At 39.4% G+C, this 20589-nt stretch overlaps 1 protein-coding gene across 14 annotated transcripts in view; it reads left to right on the forward strand.

The window, feature by feature from the left end:
* Nucleotides 1-13742, forward strand: part of MAPK10 (mitogen-activated protein kinase 10) — a 137578-nt gene extending 123836 nt beyond the window's left edge. For 13 of the 14 annotated variants that reach the window (XM_053941086.1, XM_053941084.1, XM_053941080.1 and 10 more), the window contains 3 exons: nt 7837-7900; nt 8405-8482; nt 13407-13742. In XM_053941086.1, coding sequence (XP_053797061.1) covers nt 7837-7900; nt 8405-8482; nt 13407-13549 — 285 coding nt within the window. In that variant the 3' untranslated portion in view covers nt 13550-13742. Of the gene's footprint in view, nt 1-7836; nt 7901-8404; nt 8483-13401 lie in introns of all 14 variants that reach the window. The other variant, XM_053941094.1, reaches the window with a different exon arrangement.
* The last annotated feature ends 6847 nt before the right edge of the window (nt 13743-20589 follow it).

Below are 20589 nucleotides of genomic sequence, written 5' to 3' on the forward strand. Positions count from 1 at the left end.
CATGTGGCTCGTTAATGTTGAATTTGCAGCATGATGAGACTCTATGAGGCATCCCTGCTCTTTCACAGACTGCCCTGCAAATGTGCAGCCAGGGAACCTGACATGAAAGCAATGGGAAAATTAGTGACAGAGTTGTGCTTGGTCGCTTGCATAATGCTTAACTTCCCACTATTTTTCCTGGTTTCCCCACTGGGATTTAGAAGCCTGCAGTGTGTTGCATCTGCCCATGTTCACTGCACTCTTTTTTTTTTTTTTGGTAATACTTGATAAGCACTTTTACACAGAAGTCTTTCATCATGTAGCTAAAGGTTTGGTAGTGGGACGTTTTGGGATTTTTTTAAGTTCTCCTCAAATATTGTGATATGAGACAGGATTCCTCCCACTATCAGTAATCCTGTACAGTAGGGATAACAGAAATTAGGATACAAAGGTATTAAACAAGATGACATTTTCAGCCAGTATAGCACTGGAGAGGGGGGAATTAGGTAGCTTCTGCTGTCTAGTTAGATTCCTCCTTCTCCCAGTAAATGGCTTCATCAAAAGCAGCCAGGCATCTGTTGTACAGAGTCCATTTCATTCAGGAGCATGGGAGGACAGGTAACTGAAAGCATTTAATGTGACAGGAATTTTGAAGTGAGCTGTTGCGGCATTGTTAAATGTCAGCATGTGCTGGAGTAGACAATGCAGAGCACTGAAGCCAGCTCAGGGAATAAGCAGAGAATTTGGTGTCAAAGTTTAACCTGGAGGTAACAACCCTCAGTGTCTGCTCAGATTTACAGCATTATAAATGTGAGGGAAACAGATAGAACAGCCCTATCCAGTTAAAAAGCAGACTAGTGAGACAGTTACAGTCCCTTTTTATAAGTCTATTATAAGTTTATGGTCTTTCAGAGACACTGTGGGGGCAATAAAACTATTATGTCTTGTTCTAATGTTTCTAATGTTTGCCAGCCTTGGCAAACACTGTGCACAAATAGGAAGTGCTGGGAGTGCAATACCCTTTCCCCCACAATGTGTCCCAGCATTAAACTGGCATTCTGGGTGGCCCTAAATGCCAAGTGTGATTCCCTGACCCAGAGAGGAAGATGAGCTGTTATTAGATGTAGGACTTGCTATTCACCTGCCCACAGGAGGTTACTCAAACAGTGCTGTGGCTCTCCCACGGAACTTCTGCATGAAACAAACCTCAGCCAAAGCCCTCAACAGCTCTGAAACAGCATCATACTCACAGCTAGAAACAGGCCTTGCACAGCTTTTGAGCTTACCTGTGGATTTTGGATTTACAGGGAATTCTTGTGTCTAACATAGGTAGTTCGCCAGGTTCTTTGAAGTACACGCAGCTTGCCACAGTATCTCTGTTGAGAAAGTCACAGTGTGAGGTTCTCCAGAGCATACACCATTGTTCTGAAATTATTTTGAATAGTATTACAGTTAAGGTAATTTCTGTGTTCAGCCAATGACAACTAAAACATGTGTTTTTAAAAAATAGGAGGACATGCAGAACATGAACAGGAGAACATGTATGGCTTGGGTTGTGTGGAATTCCCAGATGTTGAAATCTGTTATCAATCTTCGCACCTAATTTAAATGTAGGGAAACAAAAGTTCACAGGGCAAAAGTATTATTTACTAATACTATACAGGAGGTCTACTGTAAAATCAGAATAGGAACTTATGGAACTTACTTCTCTGTTTTATTCTTTAGTTCAAAACTCTCCTGTAAGTATTTTTTTTTCAGAAACTCAGTTCCACAATATTATGTTTATTACTTTTATGTTTATTACTTTGATGTTAGAATATTTACCTATATAACAGCATTTGGACTATTATAGGAATAAATGACACACATGATACCTATTTTCCCTCCAATTGCTCTGGTTCTGTTTTCTGGAAAGAAGAGGTTTCCAATATCGCTTGCCTCTACATGCAGACTACCCTGTTTATTGTAGATAGTCTCAGTATCTCCCTGATGACATATTAACTTCTCTGTTTTCCTGTCTGAAAATTCTGTGCTTGAGACTGTTTTCAATTACCCAGCTGCCTTTTTTTTTTTTTTTTTTTGAAGCTGCTATATATTCTCACCCTTCATTGAGATGATTTGTGAATAAATCCCGAATCTGGTTTTTAATCTTTCATATCTATCCTAATGTTTATGCCTATTTGCAGGTCACTGGGTTTTATCCCAAAATGATCAAATTACAAACAAAATGGATTCCTACACATTGCTTTAGCACAGAAAGTTCTTCCTTTTGCTATTAGCATATTCAAAGAAATCATTAATGTCATATTGGATTCCATTTTGGAACCTTTTGAATGTATGTGTGATGTCATATTGATTCCCACTTGGGAAAACTTGTTCCATTTCATGGGAACAAATCCAGTAGCAAAATTTGCTGTAGATTATTATGTGATGTTTCTGTTAACTGGTTTCAAAATTTGTCTTGAACTTTCCTGTACCTGCAGTTATTGTTTGTTATCTGATATGTGCCATCCATTAGAAGAGAGATTTCTATAAAACAGAAAGATCAGGCATTAAAAATATTCCTTTCAAGCATTCCTCTACGTTTGACAGTATTTTACAGCAGTGATAGATTTTGTGGGTTTTTATTCACTGTAACTCATACAGCTTTCATTCTTGGTTTTATTTTCATAGGATTTATATTTCACTGGCGTATTTCTGCATCTAGGATCATCCATAGGGGGCTGAGTTGTGAATTATCATTCATTTTTCTGTGCATGCCTATCTCTGTGTTACCTTCTATTAATATGATGCTGTTTCCAGTGTTACTAATGAAAAAAACTTGGTTTATGGTTCTCAGTCTGAGGTCCAGGACAGCAACTGCTGCTGTATTGTCTTAGCCCTATATAAACGATCTATGACCAACTGTTAAATACAATTTTTAAAAATTAGATTGTCAGAATAAAAAAAAAAAAAGAAATCACCGACCTCTTATTTTACCTGTGAGTGCTAAGCATCCACTATGATGGAGAAGCACTTTGGAGAGCTCTGTGACCTTGGCAAACACTTCAAAGAAGGTGCAACCTTCACTGCATGACATAAGCAAGGCTGTCAGGTTGTGCATCTTTTCTGCTGTTCTTTTCTCTTGGTCAGCTCTGAATGTGTAGATGTATAGAAAGTCTTCGATGAGTTGCCACATTTTTTAGCACTCAGTTACAGAGCTTGGTTTTCTGCTCAGAGATTGATGGTGTGCATCTGTTGTCTCACAAAAGAAGTGTACAGCTCTGCTTTGTGCACAGGCACAGATACCTCCTCTAGTCAACAACATCCATCCGTTCATAGCTGATTGATTAGAAGCTGAACACAGCTTCTACAAAAATCTTTGTTCATGTCAGTGAGGAGGAGTGGTTGGAGAAGAAAGAGGCATTTCTTTTCTTCTTTTTCTTTTTTGAACCAAACTTAATCTTTTTTCCAGCTTGCTTGTTGTATCTTCAAGCTGTTCAGTCATGCTTTCGTTGATGCACACAATGTGTGGAGTTTCCCAAAAGCCTCTGCAGAAACTCCAAGGAACAAATGGGCCCAGAGTCATCTCTTCTTCCATATCCATAGCTGAGATCATCCCTAGCCCACTGTGGAATCCCTTGGCAATACAGAATGAAATCCCAAGCACTTTGTAAATAAAGAGATGCCAGACCTCTGGTGACAAGCACGCTGGTGTACTTGGGCTTGCACTGCAAAAAGAAATATATGAATGGTATCAGTAACACAATTTAGGTTGCAGCAAAGCACCAAGGAATTTTTGTATTCATTTGTTATAAGGACCTAAGCTACTTGACAAAATGTTTAACCTCACACCATTAACTTTTGCATTCTTCAGTCTCTCTTTTATCTGCATTATCTTGCTAATTCCATCGCTGCTCCGTTGTGCTGCTCCACAACTACTGCCCCAGACCCTGCAGTTCTGGGAAGAGATGCAGACTCAGGCCTTGTTCTGCCAAGCTTTCTAAAAACAGCTCATCCCAAGGTCTCCACTGTGCTGGCACTAGCTCTGCAGAGGCAGGGACAGAGATGGCAGGATTTGCTTGAGTGGGAGCTCCAGCCCATTCCCTTTGCTTTCTAGCAGTGGCATACAAACCAATCTGTGTTGCTTTGGGAAAGTAAGAATACATCAGTTTCAATATGGTTTGCTTTTTCTTTTCTCTAGTGAAAAGCTTCCCCTCTCTGGATATTAGAATGGTATTTAACAAATCCAGTAGTCTCCTCCTGTTTATCTGACAACATAAACCCCCCTTGTCTTTTGTATATTTTGCTTTTTCATTTGTTTTTTTGGTTGGTTTTGCTTATTTGTTTGTTTGGTTTACCTTTTTTTTTTCCCCAGAAAGAGATCCATGTTGGGGTTTTTTTTAAATTTTTATTATGTCCAATGAATGTTACATTTAATGCAAAAATATTTTGAAAATCAGTTTGTAAAATGGAAAAGCCAAGAGCCATTGAAACAACAGGGGGGTGTTTTAGTACCTACAAGAAAATATATAATTCATTCCTTTGCTTCCACATCCAAAAATAGATTCTGTTCTTCATTATTGTTGGCAATAAAACTGCTTGCAAATCAATCTGTTTTGGGGAGAAAATGGCTGCCTTAAACTGAAGCTAGATGCTGCCACCCATAGGATTGATCCACACCCTGCCTTGATTTGATGCTACCTGAACTCGGTACTTTTTCTGAGACTTACAGAATTGCAGAATCAACTAAGTTGGAAAAGACCTTGGAGTCTTTTCCAAGTCCAACCTATGACCTAACACCACCTTATCACCTAAATCATGGCACTGAGTGCCACATTCAGTCTGTTTTTGGACACCTAAAAAAAATAAACTATCAATAAACTATAAATAACATCTCATTTGGCATGTGCAGTATGAAGGGTTTATAAGAATGCCTATAATGCTGCAGCTGTATCCACATGGAAAGTTAATGATTATGAACTCAGTCATTTTCTAAGATGTTTGATTTAGGTAGCAAAGTCAATTTTAAGCAAAGCTTTGCACCAAGACTAAAATCAGGTGCCCAGGAGGATGTGGGTGTGGCAGCTGCTCTAATTGTTCCATTGCTGAGACAATACTTTTTTATTATCTTTAAAAACCTCCAGTCCTCCCTCTAATTTTAGAAATTGTTTTTTAAAAAAGCCACAAAACGAACAAGTTAGCAGAAAAGGGGTGGTCAGCATGGAGGGGATAACAACATATTGATAATAGTGTACTAAGCTTTGTGGTTCACCTATGAATTAATGAGAATTGTGGGAAAATAAATTCTCAAAATAGTTTTGGTATTCTCAGCTCATTTCTGTGCCTTGAATCAATAAAAAGGTGAGGACTCAGGGAATTTTGATGGGAAAGCTTCCCTTCTCCCAGTGTGAAGCACAGGCCTGGCCTCTCAGCAGAGCTCCATTCGACTGTGCTCTGCACAGGCTTTAGAGTGGTTACAGACCCTGCCTCTGTGAAGAGCAGGGATTTATTCATGCTACTGTCTTGCTGAATATTTGTTACCCTTGGCTCCCTCGTGCCTGCCGAGAGCCATGCCTCATAGCTGTGGGTTCTGCTAACTCACAAGTAAAAAGTCTGCAAAGTCAGCACTGGCAGAGCAGTAGAATGCTGTGCAGGTGCAGCTTCTGGCAACCTGCAGTGTGTGAAGGACAGTTTGGTTGCTCTCCCTTGTTTGACTCCAGAGAAGAATAGGAGCTCGGTAATGAGTGAGATTACTGTGGGCTCTCTCCCTGGAAAATGCCTTTGTTTCCAGAGTGTATTAATCTAGGCAATGATTACTGCTGATTTTCTTGGTGCTTATTAGCCAATTATCCCAGCTTAAGATGTAGCTGAAATAAATTAGAAGAGAAATAAGCTAAAGATTCTCTGGTTGTGTGAATTGAGAACAGGTGCATCTGATCACTTGTTCCTTTTGATTCTGCAATTTGTGTTTGGGAATTAAAGTAGTGAATTAAATCTATCCTCTTATTTCTATCTGGGGGAGAAAAACTTGTATTTCTCTTGAAGGTGTAAAAAGAGTGTTTATACTTGGTAGAAGCAATTTTACCCCCACCTATGCTTTTTGTAGGCTTTTCCCTGAAGCTTTTAGAAAGCTACTTTCAGGATATTCTTGTCCAACTTGGTTTGCCTGTTCCCTTTGCACCTGGCAGAGAAGAGGTGGCTCTGTCACTGTGGTTCAGCTGCAGCTCAGCCAAGCACCTCCTCTGCTGCTCCTGTAAATCCCTACCCCCTCAATTTTCTTGGCTTGGCCAGCTTTCTCTGGTAGGAAATGCAAGCTCCAGGGCTGGCTGAGTGGCTGAGCAGGAGCCCAGCAGGCTCAGCTGGAGGACTGGAGCTTACTTATCACACCCCACTGGTCAGTGGTGAGGATCACCTGTACTCTGGTAGCATCCAGCTCTCTGACAACACTGTCATCAGGAGCACAGAATGCCCACAGAGGTTGTGCTGATCTTGGTGGCATCAGGACTCTCTGGAAAGGAATGAGAAGCGTGGTTATGATGAATAAGAGAACAGTTGCATTGGTCGGGGACTCAGACTCTTACAAGGCTGGGTCTTACTCTGCTGATATAACAAAACCTCAGGTACCCATGCTGAGGCCTGGCACTCACTTTAATTCATGATGTGTTTCCTCAGCATCTTCTCAGGTATGAGACTTAGTAATCTATAACTTCACCTAATCCCCTTATCTTCAGCCCTGATACAAATGTCACTCTGGGGAAATGTCCCTTGCTTTCAGTGGACTTGTCCAGTTCAGCTATCATGTAATTTTCCATATCATGTCACTGAGCTATTACTTTTTCAGCTGTATTTGTAGCATGCAAATGGCTTAGTGGACTGATGGAGTTAGAGTCCTGAGAGGAAATTTCTAAATTCTTAGTGATTCAAGGAAACAGCTTGGTAAATATACATTTAATAGCAGGATGTTTTGAAGGGGACACAATGGCAAGTGCCCAAGATGGAAGTCAGAAGAAATACATCTGAGCAAGAAAAGTGTTGTGGATCTTGTTTCCATCTTCATTAGGTAATCCTTCCTCAGATGCTGGAGCTTCTTGGTAGAAGGAAGGAGGGGAGAGTCATCTGCCTTCCTTGGCTGCTGTTTTTGGCAGACAACATCAGGAGAGGCAATGAACATATGACTTACTTGGCCAATGAAAGTAGGTGTTCAGGCTCCCTGAAAATCTAGGTGCCTTTGTCTCAGTAAATTCCAGGATCTGTCAGTTCTTTGACGTTCCCATCAACTAAAAGAAACACAATTAAAAAAAAAAACAAACAAACAAAAAAAAAAAACCAAAACTTTCTGTCCAAAGTAAAGTTAGTTAAAAAAAAACATATACTGTAAATTTTGGTAATTTGAAATATGGATTAGAAATTGTGGCTGGGACACTTAGTTAAAAATTAGTTATTTTGGAAAGTTTGTGTAGCAGCAAAGCTAAAGAGCAAATTAAAAATTAATAGGTTAATGTTACTACTAATTAATCAAGACTGCTATTTGTTTGGTATTCTGACTGTACCTCTCTGCTGGTACAAATAATTTGGGTGTGGAGTTTCAGGGCTCAATACAAGCAAAATGACATTATTGACCTGGATTTTATTTCAACTGCAGCCATGCCTCCTTTTTAAGAGAGGAAAACAGAGAAGTATGTTGATTTCTTCTACAAAAAGAGTTGACTTGCAGAAGTGTTAATCCCCTTAATATTCAAATGTGTTTCAGATGTTTTTGCATGTACAGGATGGATTGCAAAGAGAGAGGAGAAATTACCTTTAATTAAGTAATTAGTCCTGATTATTTACAGTATAACAGACAATTGACTAAACAGCTGTGTTTCTTTCCTGCAGCCTCCTCCTCAGATATATGATAAACAGCTGGATGAAAGGGAACATACAATCGAGGAATGGAAAGGTAATTGCAGTTTAGAATTACATGGGAAGGGGTCTTTTAGTGGCAAAATGGCAAAAACATAGCAAAAATATGGAAAATGTTCTGAGGGCTATCATTATCTACATAGCTTAATGTTAACTCAGGAGGTGTGGATTCCAGTGCTTCACTGAAATCCAAGGATATCATCTGGAGAGCAGAATACTGTTCAGCAGGGCAATGCATCAGAATTTTAGCCACAGTAAAAGGTGCTGTGATATTGTGCTGCTTCTCTTCTAGATAGTGCAGCATTAAACAGTTCTCCTGCTGTGGTTGAATCCCATTTGTCTCCATTCAGCTCCAAAAGGAGATGAGAGGAGAGGAAGGGAATGGAAGAGAAAGGTCTTAGGTGAGTAGAGCTGTCAGAGTCGGGAAGACAAGGCAGGGCAGACTTAGGACGCTCAGGGCTACAGCACGGTGTGGTAATTGTTTTGTTCCTGATCACAGGCACTGGCTTCTGTCAGTAACTGTCACAATTCTCTCTTCCAGAACTCATCTACAAAGAAGTAATGAATTCTGAAGAAAAGACTAAAAATGGCGTAGTAAAAGGACAGCCTTCTCCTTCAGGTACTCAGCCCCATTGAATAACCTTGACGTGTGTTCTCTACTGGCAAAGAGAATGGAGATTGCTGAAGGGCTTAGGCTACACTTGCAGTTATGCAGGCCAATGAAGAAGTTTTTATGAGATCCAGTGCTTCTAATGGGTTGACCTTTATTCATTGTACTCCAGTGTCATGTTAATAGCATACTTAAAAAATGGGCTTCTTGCTATTTGAGAGATAGTTGTGCTGGTATTGTCTGTGGTAACAGATTATATTCCTCTGAGTGTGGAGGTTTCTCTCACACTAGTATTTGCATACTGCTTATGGGTAGATAACTGAGCCAATACTTTGCTAATTGAAACAAGCAAAATTGGTGATGCTAGCACACATTAATCTCTTGGACACACGGGACCCCCACCCCAGCCCCATGTAGGTGTCTGGTACTAATCTGGTAGTCTATCCTCTCAGAAGTCCAATCACATTAGAACAACTGGCTGGCAACACTTGATGACGCTTCAGTGACAAGGGAAAGTTGCCTTCAACCACTGACTCTTAAAGTCTTGTCACAAAAAAAAAAACACAACTGAATTTTTTTTCTGAATAAAATTCACATCAGCAGTCTTTTCACAGAAATGCAAATTGTCACTGCCAGTACACAGAAATACATATTTGTGAAGGTACAGTTTCACTGACAAACTTGAAGTGATTTTGAGTGCAGTGTTCCAGCAGTATTTATGAGTAAATCTGCCTTTCCTCAAAGTATGATAATTTAACTCAGTGTTCTCTGCGTATCTTCAGAGAGATTTTTTTTTTTCACTCTCATTTTTCATTTGCTGCTGAGCCAAGGTAATGTTAGAACAAGAATGCATCACTAGCAACTGACAGGACAAGGGGAAACATGGCAATAATGAAGGGATTTAATAAAATGCTGGGTGGTGATGTTGGAGCACAAGCCCTGCACCTGGATTTTGACACGGATGAAGTAATATATTGGAAATAATCCACTGTGTTCTTGCCAAATAGCAAAGAACAGAACTTGCAGATTTAATTTACTGAACTAATGGTGCCACCACTGAAAAGAAATCTGGGGCCCTAAAAATTATCTGATAAATCCTCATTGTTAAATTTTTTTCCCTTGCATAATTGTGGCTGCAGGTCGATTTATGAACAAGAAACACTGTAGTTGCTCGTTTCAGGAATTAACTACCCAGGGATTTCTTTATCAATTTCATATTCTATTTTTGCAATGTGGAAGGTTTTTATTGTTTATGTAAAACATTTTCAAACATACAAAATTGTAAATTTTTACCTACCATTTATTCTGCTGTTTCCCTTTGACTGTTTTTTGAATGTTAGGCACCGACAAGTTCAGAAAATATTTCAAACTGCTCTCAGATGAGGCTGTTTCATGAAACAGTAGATTTCCTGTTTTTCTTCACTTTGTGTGCCTGACTTAAATTTTCAGCTGAATAAAATAATGGAAGAAAGAGGTAAAACACCAGTTCTGAGCATAAGGAAAAAGGGAGAGACTCTGCTCATTGGTTGGTGTTGTTGGCAAGAATTCAGAAAGCTGAGATTTAGTGCTCTATCAGTAATCATGGCAAGCAACTAAGCATGGAGCTAAGTTTCCATGATTACTTGATCAGAGTTTTGGGGGAGACTGCTGAAGCTGACAGCACCAGGGATAATAATTGCTCATTGACAGAGCCACTTAGAGTGCCTGTGTATCAGGGTGTCAATCTCTTTTCTGTGAAGAATTGGTTAGTGCAACATATCAGCTTGGAAACTCAAGTACCTGCCCCTCATGCTTATGTTCAGTGAACAAAATCCATAGTGTCAAAAATTGTTTGCAGCAGAGGCTACTTCTGCCTGTCCAAAAAAAAGGGTTTCTGTTATTAGCAAACAGTAGCATTTGAAAAAAAAAAAAGAAGTTTAATACAAAACTGTAGATTATTTTGAATTAAACTTAAATTCTGTCCATACTATCTAATATCCTCTCACACTCTCCCCTAGCCTTCACTACCTAGCTGTAGTTTCATACATAACATTTTCAACTGTCTTGTCCTTTCTGGATACAGAATATAGTAAATAGCCCAGCTCTTAGTGCAGCTTATTTGTAGCATTCTCTTTCTAGGTGAAAATGGATCTTTTATTCTTTGTTTCCTGCCTTTTACTTGCTGTTTGATTTGCCATCACCCAGGAACTACTGGACACTTTTGCTAGTAGGACATCTCTTCTGTCATGTGCAGACTTAAATTAAGCAGCTGATGGACTTGCCAAGCACTGTGACACTCGATACCAAGAGCTGCTATTTACACAATTTATGAGAAGCTGAACAGATCCCCAGTACAGACACTGGGCTTTTTTTGGAAACTGCAAAAGCTGCAGTTCTCCTTTCAGTTTTTTTACCCCCAAATCTGTATCACTTCATAGCTGAAGTCTCAGAGGCACTTCCATTGGTGCTATTTAATAACACTTCCCAGGAGCCCTCTTCCCAGGAATCCCTTCTTTACAGCACACAAGCTGATGTGTGCTTTAAAGGAGAAGCTGTCAAGGCAATAGCAGAGCAAGGAACAGATCCCAGGAGCTGTTTCTCACCTGCTCTAACCTTTAGCACTTCTCCTCAACCCTGCAGCCAGTGAGAAGCTTCCTGCCAAACAGTAACTTCATAAATGGGGCTCTTTTTCTCTTTTGAGTGCACCTCTGTCATATCTGCACTGTCTCACCTGGCACACATCCCTCCAGGAGCAAACTGGTGTAGCACAGCAAATGGAGCATTCCTTACTGACTGGGACAGCTTTGTTTGGGCTTCTGGGTGCTACTGCCCAAGTCCTGCTTTGTGCTGCTGAGCTCTTTAATTCTGTCGTTGAGGTTTAGTGTGGTTTCATTTGTTCTTGTGGGTACTTTGTAAGTCTGGGTGCTTTGGGGGTGCAGCAGGAGCTGTCACGTGTATGTGTTGTGTCGTGTGGAATTGTGCTGAAAGCCAGGAACAGCCATAAAAACGCAATTTCCAGAAACTTGTGGGCTGCACTGATACTTGCTGAGAACATCATAGCAGGGTTTATTGAATTCAGTGGTGCTGAATCAGACAGAGTGTAACAAAATCTTCACCCATACAATTTCTGCAGCTATTTCTTCAGTTATTTTGCCTGGCTAAGTTGAGTGCACATTTACTCAACGTGGAGAAAGCAGCAGTTTGATCAAAAGTTGATTGATTGAACCTACTGGAATTCTTTCCATTTTATTCTTAGGGCAGTATCCATGACTTAATGGCAGGCTTCTGCCCGGAATGGTAAACATAGAAAGGTAATATATTTAGTCATTAATATGAATGAATTCAGTCATACTTTGACTACCCATAAATGCACTTGTCTTGACTGATTAGTATTTTCATAAAATGCCACATGATTAAATAACATGTAAACAAGAACAGTATTGTACTGAATGATGAGGTACACATAAATAACTCTTTGAAAAACACATTTTCTGACAGAGAGGATGGATGATTGCTGTCTGCAGTCACCAGTCAGACTTCATTGAGATTGCTCTTTTTGCAGCACTTACAAATTTAACTATTTTATTTTCCAAATGTATCAGGAGAGTAGATTAATTTAATTGGTTCTGATGCCATAATGTACAACTAGAACAGCAGAGAGCAGTTCCCATCTGGAGCTCTAAATGTGACTGTATCTGTCTCTGTTTTGTGCATACTTACAGTGGTTGTGTATAAAGGGAAGAAAAAGTTGAGGAATATAGAATAGTGGTTGGAGGTATGGTATGGTGACTTGTTTTCTCTAATTCATGTTTTTATTGCAAACTGGAAAGTGACAAAAATCCTTTCCTTTTGCCCATATACTTTGTCTAGGCTATAAAAACTACTTTTAATCTCTATATTAGGAATATATGAGTTGTGTAGTTTTACTGGATAATAGATGTTTGTTTCTAGCCATTTGATGGAAATGAAAATCTGTAAAAGTTGGCTGAGCACACTTTTCAGACAGAAGAACTAAATGGCATCTATCTGCAGGACAAAGACCCGTGTCACCTGCCTAGCTGTAATTTCTAGCTATGCAAGATCACATAAAATTGCACATTTTATTACCATGAATATTTAATGGAAATTAATATATCCCTCTCAAACTGAAGATAGTGCTAATTTTGGTATAAAAAGAACAAAAAAAAAAAATCAGTGGAAAAAAAATTACCAATCAAACAGGTTTTTGCTACTCTGCAAACTTTAGTTTGAGCAAATACATTCTTTACATGGCTCTGTGTTTGTCGTTCAGTTGTCTGAATTTATCAGACAGATAATTTCTGATAATATTCAGGGATGTGGTGAATGTTCAGTTGCATTGATGATAATCTCAGGAAGTTTCATTCTTCATTTCATAAAGTCAAAGTGATTTTTGGAATAATGTCTGGTACCATCATAATTTAAGAGAGGCAAGGCAAACTTGGATGTACAAAAATACAGTTGCAGCTGAAATCCTGGGCTTAGTCGCCTAATCCTTAGTAAGAGAAAGAAACCACTCAGTATTTCCACTGGGTGATTTGATCCCACCTGCTCTATTGGACTGCCACTAAGAAAACTGGAATTTTAGTAGAAGAATATGGAGGAATAGATGGGGTCTGGTTTTGTTTTGATCACACATTGTATGATCCTGACATGCCTCTGACTGTCGGGTGTTTTGGAACTCCAAGCGGGCTAGAACGAAGTGGGGTGACAAACACTGCACGAGCTATAACTTTTCAAAGCAGACTGGTGAGGGACAGAATTTCCTGGTAAGATATTTAATATTGTCCAGTGTCTAAAGTTTGTATGGCCCATTTCCTGCCGAGGCTTGCCACTGGTTAAAATGGTCTGTGCACCACCAGGTACGCACCCTCTGCTCTTTAACGCGTGGCACCTTTCGGGTTTAATCACGTTGGTGTTCGTTTTCGTAGCACAGGTGCAGCAGTGAACAGCAGTGAGAGCCTCCCTCCATCCTCATCTGTCAACGACATCTCATCCATGTCCACGGATCAAACCCTGGCGTCTGACACGGACAGCAGCCTGGAAGCTTCTGCGGGACCCCTCGGTTGTTGCAGGTGACTAGCCGCCTGCCTGCGAAACCCAGCGTTCTTCAGAGGATGATGGAACCTAGGAGGAAAAAAAAAAATGATGGGAGCTAAGAGATGAAAAGAAAGAGAAATAAAATACAGAGATTTAAGTGAAACAAACAAAGAAACAAACAAACAAACAAATCTTTTCAGCCTGCTTCTCCTACAGAGTTATGTAATGCAGCTAAGCTCAAGTGTGTATTTAACTTATAGTTGCTCTGCTTTGGTCTTCTTCCAGTGATGCTTACTGGGGGGGAAAAGGAAAAAAGGAACTGAAAAAATCCTTTTTTTACCCCCCTCCCCACAAGATGTAAAATGAATGGCTGCAAAACCAGCAACCTGCAACTGTCTTTTTCACACTGGCATGACAAGGTGTGCAGTAGCCACGCTCCACCATACGAGTGTGTGTGTCTGCCTTCACTGCCTGTTCTGCCGTCTGCCCAGTGAGGCAGGCAGGGATCTCCATGCATTTTTCCCCACACACATACACACATGTGCCAACAGAATCCTGGCAGTGCATGCAGCTGTGTGCCTGCACATCTGCACAGGCACTTAGTGTGCACTCCACGACTATAAATGGGCCATTCCAGGCGAACTGCTTAACTACATATGGGATTTTGCAGTACATATTCTATCTGTTTGCTCCTTGATGAGGTTACATATACTGTATGAGGACTTGTGGAAGTGTAAATAACCACATAGAACTGTGGCTCCCTCAGACACTTGAAGATGTAGCACCAAATTCCTGCTGAGAGTTGTATATATATTTTGAAATAATAACCAGTTTTATTGAAAGAAGAAGCCACAGAGCTTCATAGAAAAATGCTAGTTTGTGAATGTTAAGACTTGTTGTTCTGATTTTAGAGCAGATATGCCAAGATAAGACTGGCTTAGACGGAAGCACATGTATCTTTGCAAGTTACAGGGAACAAGAATGAAGGGGTTTTATGCATGTCTAAGCCCAGAAAGGTATCAGTAAGCAACTTTTTCTGTCAATGTTAAGTGAGTTATCAACTTAGGGCATAGATAGGCTCGCTATTTTGAAGTACACGTATGTTTGTAAATTAGAGGGTATGACAGGGTTGGGGAATAAGCAGACTATGATCAAAAGGACATGCACCAACTTGTTTTTATTTTATGTCTAGATCTTTATTAGGTTAGCTAGAGAAAGGATATTTGCAGCCCACTCCCTCTCAGTGTGTGTTTGCAGCTCAGAGGTTGTTTTCCCTTTTCATCATTCCCTTGCAGGCACTTCTGCTACTCAGAGAACAGGCATTCTGTGGGGTGCTTTTGGTTCTTCATTTCTCCGTGACAAATCAGTGGACTCCCCAGGAAGTTTTAGCATCTGTGTTACACAGAAAAGAACCACAGAGTGCATGGGTCTAGTTTTCCTACATTCTATCAGCCAAGGTCGTCAATCAGCTCGTGTGCTGGCCTGGAAGGGTCGCAGCCAGGGGTCTTGGGCAGTTTGGGCAAGTTCTGAAGAACCCAACAGTGACTGAATATCAAATTGAATTTGCCAGGTAATAAAGCAGAGGATTTCCCGTGGTAAGTAACAGCAAGTGTTTTTAGTGGAGAATGACAAAATTCCACACAGAATTTCAGAGCCATTGAATATTTTTTCCAGCCAAAACAGCAATTGGCATTTTCCACTGTGAGGTCATCATTATCCGAGTTGGAAATTAACTAAAGTCCAAGTCATCTGTCCTTTTACCAAAGTGTGCCATGTAAACTGAAATGAGCTAAATCCTACTCTAATGCTTTTCCAAATGCCAGAGAGAGAAACTGTTTAGACTATGTTAGTGGATATTTTAAATTCACTAATTCTTTTGTATTCAAAACTCTACCAAAATAGGGCTGTTCCATTTGGGTGGCTTACAAGCCTGCCATTCTGTGGTAGGAAAAAAAAATTAGTATCAAGTCAGATTTTGTTCAAAGGGAAGAAAGGGAAGGAAAAAATTCCTCTCCAGGGTGGAGAGGAGGGGAGATAAAAATGAAGAGTACATAAAATAAAATCAGACTTGGGAGGTCTGAGCTGTATCAGAATTCCTGTAGGAAGTGGGGATCTTTCCCTGGTTATATTTTTGGTAGATTTTTATCAAATTTTTTTGAGAATAAAATTAGGTTGTTAATGTTCTAAAAACTCAGAGCAGTAATTTTAAAAGCAATAATTTACTACTGCTAAATATATTTAGCAATATTCTCTCTTAAGCCATGAAACATCAGGTCATTATTGAGTGATTTAACTCTCACTCCAAAGCCAATGATCATAAAAGTATTGAAAGGTTAACAGCAAAGCTCTGTAGGTATGTAGGCAATAACACCAAGGGTGACTTCTTAGCAATAATTAAATATATCTCCTCCTGATTTAATTCACCATAGATACATATTAATAATATTCAGGTAACTAGTATCTACTTTACATTCCTTAGTGTGCACCATTTGGGTGTGCTCTTTAAGCAAAACTGAACTAAGTCTCATTGAGGCAGAACTGCAAAAATATCACCAGTGTAGACTGTAGAAACTTGGAGTAATCCCAGTTCATTGCCAGTGATGTTATGGAGATGTGGCATAGGCAATAGCAGAGAAGCCATTTAGAGTAGATGGAGACTTGTAGACCTCCCACGTTTCATCTCTTGAGGGCAAATCTGTGCTTTTAGTCCCGTGGTATAATTCAGTCCTGGCTGGGTTCATGAGTGCAGGGTGGAGAAGCAGTCACTGGAGAGGACGTCCTTAGGTGGGCTCTGAATGGACTCACAACACAGGAGTTACATAATCAGCTTTATTCCCTGATTCTGCTAAGCACCAGTGCTTGTTCAAACATGTCATGGAGACTGTAGGATGCTTACAAAAATTTAACTAGCGTGTGCTTTTGTCCTTTGCTCAGCAGTGATGGACATCAGCATGTGCTTAAGTGCCTTGCTGAAATGGGGCCTGAAAGAATTACTGCGTCTCTTGTTGTCCTCAAATCAGTCTCCTTCATCAGAAGCTCTGTCTGGGGGAGGAGACTTGGAGCTGTCCACATTGGACACTAGAAAAAAAAAGCCATCAATGAAGAAAAGCATTAGTTCTTTACAGTTCTGGTCCTTGTGTGTCCAAACTGAAGTAGCAGGAATAGCATCCTTCATTTTGCTTTGTGCCAGAAATTCGGTGCTGTCAGCTGATATCTTACAATAACACATGTACTCTTGAAGGGAAACCACTTTTTTTTTTCTGATTCTAGAAGTTTTGATACCATCCTCTTAAAGTCTCTTCCCCGTTATTCCAAAATTTTGTTCAACTTGATGATGATAGATTCTTTCCTTAATTTTGCCATTGTTCTTTTAAACCTACTTCTGCTTGACACATTATTAAATATAGTACTTTGGCAACGCTTTTCACTTAATTCTCTGAGGTTTGCAGTTGTAAGCATCATTGCCACCAGTGCAGAGTGAAGGAAATTGGGAAGCCAAAGACCTATGACAGATGTTCCAAGGTATTTAGGCACCATAGGGGGCAATCAGTGAGCCTGTGCCAGACGTGGCCTAACTTACATCATCCTGAATGGCAGCTGGACACCTTGGCATTTCTGAAAATATGCCTCAGGACCTCTTGGAGTCATAAGTGCCTCAATACCCTAGGAAATTCTGTCCCAAGTGGCTCACCTAAGTCATGTATATAGGCATCAGCAGGGTGACGAGAATGGCACGAGCATTATCTCTCAGTGACTGCTCAGAGCACTAGCTGCATTGAGATGCTAGAGAGGAAGATTGCTGCAAAACATCCCTGCTTTTTTTTCAGATGAATAACATTGGGATAGTATGAGGGAAAAAAAAAATAAGTCAGAACAGTTCTTAAAAGACTGTCCCTCAATTTATTTTCTTTCTCACTGCTGAGTTTAAATGAGGATGAGGCATTGATTTATTACAAGTTGATGCAAGGTTATGTATGTTTTTAATCCAAAATTTTTGGTAGCTTTTGAAAACAGTCTTCAGATACTAACTTGGTAGCTGAAATAGTATTTTGTGAGTTTTGACTATATTCCATTACAATATATCTTCAGAGAGTTCAGACATTTGAGTTGATCACTGTGATTTATTCGACTTGTATTGTGGTTGATGTCTCCCTCCTATCTAGAATTCCATGGCACAAATAGATTCATTAATCATAGCAAGTTTGCATTACATAAAACAGACTTAAACTGGAGTGCAAGAATAGCAGTGTGTCAAAAAACAAAAAAACAAAAAACAAAAAAAAAATTTAAAAAACCCAAACAACAAAGCAACAGAAAGCCTAACCAGGTTTTCTAAGCCCTAATTCACTGACGGTTTTCCCCTGGAAATCACCAGTTCCTGCACAGCATTGGCTTCTGAAGGTTACACAAGACAGATGATCGTGTCTCTATGTCACTCTTCCAAATTTATAAGCAATTTGGTTCATATACATTCCTTTATCCTCATATATAACTTTCTAATTCTAATTCTGGGATAGCAATACTGAAGAAATTAGGCCTGTTGCAGTCTAGGTCTTTAGGGAATGCCTTTAGGGAATTTCCCAAAGTAGTACTGCTAAACTGATTTGGATTGTATTCTAAATTTTTCAGTGAGCACCAGTGATTTCTTTTCCACCAACTTACTTTCTCATGAAAAACATGCGAATAGTAACTTTTAGAACTGCCTGACAGAGTCACTTTTAGAAAATATCCCGAATTTTTTAATTAAAAATGTGTTTTGGATATGCTGGAATTATTGTAAAATGGAATTGGAATATTTTGATTCAAAGTAACTTTCAGTAACCAATGCTAGCTTATATATATTGCAAGCTTCACAGTAGTTCAGAGGACCAAAAACTATTTCAGTTTCAGATCTATTTATTTCTATTAAGATCTATTTATATTTCTTCCTCCATGCTTATTTAGAGTTTAAAATTTTGTGTGAATTCAAACATGCAAAAGCAAACAAACAAAAAAGGCATTTTGCAACAAACTCTATGCTTCCAGGGAGAGCAATAGAAAGAAAACCTGAAGGGACCAATTAGTTTTCTTTTTAAAGTCTGAGCTAGTCATTCAATTTATGTTTAGGCTTTTCTTTTTCTTTACTCCTATATGTGTGTGTAGGGAAGAGAGGGTGTTCATATGGATTTTTAGAACCTCTGTTCCACTTGTGCTTGATCCCAGTTGTCAGTGTGGATAAAGAAAGGAATTGTAACATAATCACACATCTTCAAGAATCTGATGGCTGTGCTTATTTGAACTTCCACCACTTTACAAGGGACACAGTTAACTAATTGCAAGCTCAAGGTGATCTTTTTCACATACACACACACACACACACACACACACACTCACACACACAAAAAAAAAAGAAAATCATTGTGCAGTAGGTTTGAGTACCACATGAATATGTAATTGTCTTAATTAGTAAGATGCTTGAGGTATGCAGGGGAATGGTGAATGTGTCATCTTCACCAATGAGCTGGAACACCAACCTGTCCAGTGGAATTTAGTGGAATCTTCTTAGTGTATTAGGAACTTGCCAGTGGGGCCTGATTTTTCTTTCATTTTTGTTGTTGGTTTGCATTTTTGTTAATTAACAATTGATTGCAAGAAGTGAAATGTTTAACTTAATGCATGTTTAAGCTCGTTGGCCTATGGCAAGTTTGAGTTTTAAAGAGGGTTTGATTTGACAAAAGAATGTTGAAAAACTTCAACTGAGGCTAATGGTGCCTTTTTACCTGAGAGGGAAAAGCTGAAAAGCACATATTAAAGGAAGACACAGTCAATTTGGGAAATAAATGTATCCTTACCATGCTTATCATTTCAGACAGGTCTCTTTTGCTAATTTTCACTGAGCAGGGCCATTCTTGTCTTCTGGAAAGCAAGATATTTATATTGTAAATAGTTGTATGGAATTAATTTTTTTTCCTTCCTCTGTAACTAATATGTAATAATCCAACACGCTATTTCTGTTAAAAACTTTTACAGTAAGGCTGCTGTTTGCCTAAATATGGTTGACCTCTGACCTTCTCCTGAGTCAGTCACGTGTTGATAAAGGAGGGTGCTGGAAGTTTCAGTGTACATATAGAATCATGTATATTTAGTAAATTGGGTAAGTGGGACTTATGGCCAGTATACATTAAGCCACAACAGTAACAAAGCTCCAGATCTTAACTAGCAAAAACAACTGTTCACCTTGCCATGTCCATCCTGTAATAAGATCTAAGTTGCACCTGCCTGTAGTTCTGCATGATCAGACTTCAAAGTATAACTAACAAGATCTGTAATGTATCAGTGTTGATCAATGTAGATGTAAACAAGAAAAAAAAAAAAGAAAAAAAAAAGAAAAATGAAAAAAAAAAAGAAAAAGAACAGAAAAATTAAATAACTTGACCAACAAAAGAAAATCAGCAACAGCTCAGTATCAAGACTGGAAGATGAGACATGTCTGATTTTGTTGCACAGTTATAACTGAAAAGAACAACCGGTGTCAGTCAGCATAAATGGACTACAGTAAGACATTTGTTAAGGAACCAACATTATTTCCATACTGTTTTGTTCTTACCCTGTTTTACTTTACTATCTGTTGTCCCCTGTGTGTGGCACAGGAGAGAACAGGGCCTCGGTGATCAGCGTTTTATGGGTCAATGTCGCATTAACGATTTCCGATTTCTGTTTGTTTAGCAATTACTGAACGAAGAAGGGACTCTCATGTTCTCCCATTTGTCAAAAGGAATCCTGTCAGAGCTTCCTCATGAGGATACTCTTCTCACTGCTGTCCTGGCTCCTGTCTGGTGAATGACTTTGCAATGCTCCCAGGAAAGAGCACAACGCAGCAGAGACTGCGGCCAAGGGTTCCACTGCAGGCGCGTTGTGCGTGGTACTTTCACGGGGGCTCAAAGTCACTCGGGGACAGGACTCAACTGAAGCATGGTATGTACTCTATGCATGACGCCTATATCACACCTTTATGACCTTATAGTGGTAAAACTGATGATCTTTACAGATGTGGATTTGGACCATCTTTTTTTTTTTTTTTTTTGGAGGAAAACTGTCCT

The sequence above is a fragment of the Vidua chalybeata genome, chromosome 4, assembly GCF_026979565.1.
Source record: "Vidua chalybeata isolate OUT-0048 chromosome 4, bVidCha1 merged haplotype, whole genome shotgun sequence".
Taxonomy (NCBI): domain Eukaryota; kingdom Metazoa; phylum Chordata; class Aves; order Passeriformes; family Viduidae; genus Vidua; species Vidua chalybeata.